The following is a 6,927-nucleotide window of genomic DNA, read 5'->3' as shown; positions in this document are numbered from 1 at the left end:
CTATCAGTCGTACGGTGTAACCGTAGCCATAGTATCGAGCGGAAAGACGATCTAATTTACAGGAGATTTGTCAGAAACCGCAGATATTTCAGATTTATGATCTTTATTGGGATTTTTATCTTTTTTGTTCTTATTCTTGCGCGCCATCCCAGACGAGGGTTTGGAAGGCAACATCTCTAAGTATTGCGCCACTGTACGAGGTGTGATCAAAAAGTAAGGTGACTTTTCATTTTTATAAAAAAATATTCATTTATTCATCCAAAATTATGTTATCCCCTTCAAAATAATCCCCCTCTGATACAATGCACTTGTGTATGTTTCGTCACCAGTTATAACCCTTTTGAGCAGATCAGGATCATCATTGACGTCGTTCAACATGTCTTGGGCGATGTTCATGCGACACTGCTTCTGATCCAAATTAAGCAGTTTTGGAACGAATTTCGCTGACACACGTGTCATACCCAAAACATCCGTTAAAATTGATTGGCATGAGCCAAACGATATGTTAAGATCATCAACTATTTCTCTAATCGTGATTCGACGATTTTTCAACACAATTTCTTTCACTTCCTGAACATTTTCGTCGGTTTTTGACGTGCTGGGGCGTCCAGAGCGAGGTTCATCGTTAACATTTTCTCGGCCCTCTTGGAATAACTTATACCATTTATAAACATTTTTTTTGCTCAAAGTTGACTCACCGTACGCCACTGTCAACATTTCAAGAGTTTTTGAACACTTAATACCATTTTTTACACAAAAATTAATACAAACTCTCTGCTCCATTATTTTCAAAAGCAAAAAATCGCCGAGCACGCAAACACGAGTCTAACCTTTATGCCTCTCACATAAAAACAAAACATGCTATATAGTCAAAACTGTGAACATATGATCGTAACGAGTGTACCAACACAACAAAAAAAAATTTTTTAAATTAGAGTGTACAGAGCGCGCGAAATTCAAAAAGTCACCTTACTTTTTGATCACACCTCGTATTCTCTTTAGATCTCAAAGGTGAGGAGGTTCTAGAAGAGTTACTAACATTGTTCACAAAGTCATTGAATTCATCAAGCGGAACGGAGGTCGCAGCAGAATTAACTGTCGCAACCGAGCACGGTAACCGTTCACCTCCCGTGTCCGGGACCGAAGCACCCGCAGGCGGGTCCTCCCGCATACCACGGCTACGGGATTGTAAAAGGAAGAAAAGGGAAGGCTAAGATAAGAGAAAAGGAAAGGAAAAAGAACTCAAAAAAAGGATTTCCGCAAAGGGAAGCCGATAACGCACGCTAAAAACGCGAAACGAACTTTCAAACAGTACACTGGTACGGCGCAAGCGTAAAGCATGTCCATACTCAGGCTGCGTTTCTTTGGCTACGTTTACACCGTGCATTTAGGCCGCGGCCTATCAATAGACGTCCTTGTTTATCCTGTATATTAAACAAAGACACCTATCGTATAGGTCGCGGACTAAACGCACGGTGTAAACGTAGCCATTATTCATTGTCAGTACTGGCAGCATTGCACATGCCATTCCAAAATATATCGCAGTAAACTTCCAATATACTTTTGCGTTTATATGACGTCATAAATTTTTGCGTCACTTCCTATTTCTATTACTGCGACTGGCGAGGTCAGGTAATCGCAGTAAAAAGATGGCGAAATTCAACGAAATGGGAAATCAGGAAAAAATTTGTTTTTTAGATGTCGAAACGATAATGTCAAAAAGTTATGACATATTAATGAATAAAGTAGATGCAGAAAAAGCACGCAAAGATATGAATATAATTAATAATTCCAAATTTTATCAAAATTTAAAAAATTATTTATTTCTACAGTCCTACCAAGTACTACTAAATCCGTTTCGTTATGCAACGTTGTAACGTCATAAAAGTACTATTAGTAATTTCAAAACGCTTCTGCAGTATTACTTTATAACGTCATATTGTCAGTACTGACAGTGAATAACGAAACGCAGCCTCAATGACCGCCCGAACGAGAATGCAAAAGCGCGTCGAATGAGCATAATTTTATTGAAATTGAAGGTCAGGGGCGTCTTTTAAATAAATTTATATTACTCGAGAATTTATGAGTAATAAAATGATAAATATATATAAATGATAGCAAGCCTACATACAAAAACATTTTGTGTTATCATTATCTTTAATTAAGAATTTTTTTAATGAGATTGCCTACATTTTCATCACACGAATCTAATGCTTCCATGTAAACAATATGGGTCGCCATTTTTATCTTGCACTAGAACGTTTTTTATTTATTGCTGCAGGCTTACACTCGTCAATTCCTAAGGTCTGTTCGCGTTGCATGAAATCCCCAAATATTTTTGCACTTAAAATGAGATAGATATATATTTGGCCTTGAAAAGAGAGAAAGCGAAGATGTCGAGTGCCAAAAGTGTAAGCAACGCGAACAGACCTCTAGATTGCACTAGTTTAGTTCAATTCTAGTGCAAGTGCAGCCCTCGTGCAGGAATAGAAAACAAACTTTAGGATTGAGCGCCATAAGTTAAAGGAGGCAAGATTTTGCATTCTTGAAGCGCTTTAAATTTATATAAAAAATTTCAGATACTTTTGTGCAACAGGAAGTTCAATTTTGATAGAAAATGGAGAAGATCTCAAAGGATAAGCGCGATATATATTATAGAAAGGCAAAGAAAGAAGTGAGTATAACAGCAATTAATAAACTTATTTTTTTTAATTATCACTTTTTATCTTAGCTGTTTCATATAAACTAAGATTACATATGATTTAGATAACGAAAAATGAATGTAAGAAATTAACGATAATAAATAATAAATGTGAGACAGAAGTGTTTGCATGAGAAGAATATTTTTTCTCTTTCAGGAGTATCCAAAGCAGTGGATCTGTGCGCTGCGCCTGGAAGTTGGAGCCAGGTCTTAGCTCGCAAGCTAATGTAAGTGAACTTTATCAAAGTTCAAATATTAAATAAAATCTATGCTACATAATAATAAATATAATAAGAAAATGTTCTTAATTTGTAAAATAATTGTATATTTCTGTTTTGTAGATAGAACTATAAGAAAGCCTTAGAAAAAGGTCCTGCATCTAAACCAAAGATCGTCTCAGTTGATTTACAAGCGATGGCACCCTTGGAAGGAGTTATTCAACTGCATTATTAACAGCATTACATTATTAACAGCAGCACAGCAGAACAGATCATTGCACACTTTGATAACTCCCATACAGACTTAGTTGTGTGTGATGGAGCACCTGATGGTACATGTCTTATCACTTTTTGTTCTTGCTAAGAGTGTATACAGATTTTCTGAAATAATTAATAAATTTTATTTTGGTAGTAGTGACGGGTTTATATGATATGAAAAATATTAATTCAATCACAGCTACTACTGACTGTTTTGAACATAGCTACGTACATCCTGAGACCTGGAGGAACATTTGTTACAAAGATCTTTCGCATCAAAGACATGTCGCTTTTATATGCTTAACTGAGAATATTTTTTCCTTACATCTATTGCAGAAAACCCAGCAGTTCCCGCAACTTGAGCATCAAGGCATTTGTAGTCTGTAAGGATTATAGCCAGCCAGAAGGTTACGAGCCAAATATGTTGAATCCTTGGATGATGGAAGAGTCATGTGATTTTGATAAATTGATAAGAATTAATAAGACTATCGTTCCATTCGTCGTGTGTGGAGATCTCAGCTTGATTCTGACATGAGCTATCCACTAAATGTGAGTGTGACATATATTCTCGTTTAACTGTCAATTAGATGATTAAAGTAAGATAGAAGGAAATTGTTATTCTTTTGCGTTTTCTTCTTTATATATTTTATTTATATTATATCTCATTCTATCTTGTTTGTAAATATTCTCAGTACGACGGTAAGGAGTACAAGTACCACGAATCAGTGCAAGCTCCCATAGCATCACCTTACGCGGAAGCATTGTTAATAAATAGGAAGAGCTGAGAAAAGCGCTTCTACTTCCAATGAAAACAACATTGACATGGATTTGAGCACGCTGGATGTCAAAGCAGCGATAGAATGCGAAAATGAATCGTCAATATCCGAAATAAAATTGATTTCTGCAGATAATGACTTTGATAATGAGCCGAGTACATCCACGAAAGTTATGCAGGGTGAAAGTAGCGAAGAGGAAATAGTCATCGAATTACAAAACTTATATCAGCTTGACACTTCTGATCATAACACCGACTTCAGCGAGAACAACGACGAAGCAAACGAATACACAGATGAGGCATCTGAAGTGTTGATCTCTTCTAGTGGTTCAGAATGACTGATCTGAATTTAATGAAAACTTAGAAAATTGAAGAGAAAACAGACATACACATTGGTATATCACAATATTTAAACTTCTATCTAAGGAAGAAGAAAATACGGATAATAACTGAATGTACTGCGAAACAATTTATTTCTTCGTATCATATATACGCCAATTATTATTTAAATATATAAAAATTTTTGTATCTTAAAAAATAAACTAGTCTTTAATCTGTTATATAGTTTAATTTTCAGAAATCGAACATCTATCGAAAACAGATTTCTTAATTTTGTATTGTTAAATAAAGTATCTTTATTTTTTAATTTATCTAAAAAAGTATTTAACTCTTTATAAATTTAAACCAAGCAAGACAAAAATATAATTTTTAATTGTTTCGTCCTAAGTTTCTCTCTCAATTTACAATTATAAATACAAATTATAAAATACATATAAAACAATAATCTATTGTAAAAAATACGTATAATCTATTATAAATGTTATAAATTATTGACAATTATACAATTTTAACGGATATAATTAATGATGAGCTGCTTTCCTCATCTGTACCAGAATATTTCCGAGCTCCTCTCGCTTCCTCTTGGCACGGATGTGTGTACCCAACTAGAAAATAAAAAACACATCTTATTTAAAAAAAAAAAATAAAAAAGACTTAAAAATCTCTCGTTCCCTAAAAAAGTTTTGATATTTTTAATAAGAAAGTATCCATGCTCTGCAACATTGACTCCTCTCCTGCAGCACGTTTACAAAATTATAAAATCATTTATGAAATCTAATATGGACTAATTTAATACTAAAAGACAGTAATCAATTACTAATTTGAAGTACTAAAAGTACTGAACAATCAAGTTTTTAATACTTAAAATAAGAAATTAATCACTATCTTTCAGTATTGGCCAGTGTTAGATTTTGTATTTTGAAATTGTTAGGATCTTTTAAGCTTCCTGTCTATGATGATAGAAATCGTTCTCTGAGTTCTTGGACAAAGAAAGAATTAACAAGTTATATTTGAATAATTCAACCATTTGACCAATGATTCTTTTTAGAAAACGACCTGAGATCTCAGAGCGATTTTTAACATCATGGACACAAGATCCTTTAGCTTTAAATCCTTTAGCATATTTTTTTATTCACAGCTATTGATATTCCATTAATTTATAAAGCAGAACTCAAAGCATTATGAAATTATATGACACTATTATAGTTCTGCTGAAACCTGCTGTTATCTAAAACTTGCGAGAAAAAATGTTTACCCTTCTCTTCAAGAATTTCAAGGCGCGTTTGTCCTTCGACACCTTCAGCAATTCCATAGCGCGCTTCTCATAAGGGGCATGTCCTGTGACTTCCCGGATCAGATCCCTTACGAACTTGCTGTGCTTGGTTTGTCTCTGCAATGAGAAATCGAGGATGAATAATAACACGTGAATAATAACACGAGAGAAAGAGAAGATAAATAAGCTTCTTGTAATAAATTATGATGTATCAGCTCAATACGCTGTATACGTAATAATGATGACTATATTCAACAGAATGTTTGTAACTATTGAAAGTTTTCTTAGCGTCGTTGGTTATACTTTTAGAGAGTCCTCAGCAAAGAAAACTTTCAATAGTTGCAAAATAAATATTCTACTGAACGCGGCAATTAAAAGAATTGTGGATTATACACTTTCCACTTACCCCTTTTATCCTGGACGGTCGTACGCATACGGTCTTGGTCCTTTCCTTCGTGGGTATATTTTTGATTTTAGACACTCGAATCTTCGTCGTTTTGTGGCCCTTATTGAGGCCGACGGCCAATTCGTATCTCGGAGTCATCCTGTGGACAAAGATCGGTTTTTTAGGTTATCTCACAAACAACACCTGTTCATTGTAAATATGCGCGAGTCGTGTCTCGATACAGCGAATTATAAATTCAACTTGGATGCCGGGGCGAGGAAATCGCTCAAATTTCTTTGATCATAAACGGATTGCGATAATATTTTACGATTCGAAATCTTGCCAAACCATGCTAACCTTGACAACTAGAGGTGGAAAATTATCGATAGCGACTATCGATAAATCGATAGGCTTAATCTTAATTCGATATCTCGATAGTTTCCTTTTACTATCGATGGCTGCGTTCAGCAGAACGTTTGTTTTGCAACTGTTGGAAGTTTCCTTCACGCTAATTGGATCATTCAGTATTCCCCTATAGAGCTGTCAGTTTTAATTGGTCCTAACTGTATTCCATTGGCTGAATTTTATGATTTTAGAACTAATGCTTAATTCACACCGGACACAGCAAGCGTCCAGCAGTGGATCAACAACCAACTAGAAAGGCAATATTGTCTACGCCACTATAAATATCGCCTCACTGATTGGTTGCTGCTCCGCTGCTTGACCCTTGCTGCGTCCAGTGTGAATTAGGCATAAGACCGAAGCATAACCCCGGATCTACAATAGGGTTTTAAGCCTTAAGCCATAAGAAATAGACGAATCACAGTCAATTATTCCCGGCCGACCCGACTGCCAACTCTGACTGCCGATCAATAATGGACCAATCACAATATGACTGATTCAATGGCTGCGTTCAGCAGAACGTTTGTTTTACAACTGTTGGAAGTTTCCTTCGCGCTGATTGGATCATACTTTTAG

General features: G+C 35.3%; 1 protein-coding gene and 1 pseudogene across 2 annotated transcripts; one reads left to right on the top strand and one right to left on the bottom strand.

Moving 5' to 3' along the window:
- Positions 1-2,617: 2,617 nt before the first annotated feature.
- Positions 2,618-4,413, top strand: LOC108722133 (putative tRNA (cytidine(32)/guanosine(34)-2'-O)-methyltransferase; annotated as a pseudogene).
- A 364-nt stretch (positions 4,414-4,777) lies between these two features.
- RpL36 (ribosomal protein L36) lies at positions 4,778-6,337 on the bottom strand. Of its 2 annotated transcripts, none has more exons than XM_018447128.1 (4): positions 6,307-6,337; positions 5,971-6,109; positions 5,547-5,681; positions 4,778-4,896 (listed from the first exon to the last, which is right to left on the bottom strand). In XM_018447128.1, exons 2-4 carry the CDS (start codon positions 6,106-6,108, stop codon positions 4,813-4,815), a joined length of 357 nt encoding a protein of 118 aa, XP_018302630.1. In that variant the 5' UTR covers position 6,109; positions 6,307-6,337; the 3' UTR covers positions 4,778-4,812. The 2 variants fall into 2 exon arrangements, with proteins under 2 accessions (XP_018302630.1, XP_018302629.1); XM_018447127.1 differs by having other exon boundaries at positions 6,278-6,317.
- Positions 6,338-6,927: the final 590 nt, after the last annotated feature.

The sequence above is a fragment of the Mycetomoellerius zeteki genome, unplaced genomic scaffold (assembly GCF_001594055.1).
Source record: "Mycetomoellerius zeteki isolate Tzet28-1 unplaced genomic scaffold, Tzet1.0 scaffold198, whole genome shotgun sequence".
In the NCBI taxonomy this organism is placed as follows: Eukaryota; Metazoa; Arthropoda; class Insecta; order Hymenoptera; family Formicidae; genus Mycetomoellerius; species Mycetomoellerius zeteki.
This window is presented reverse-complemented; position numbering and strand designations above follow the sequence as displayed.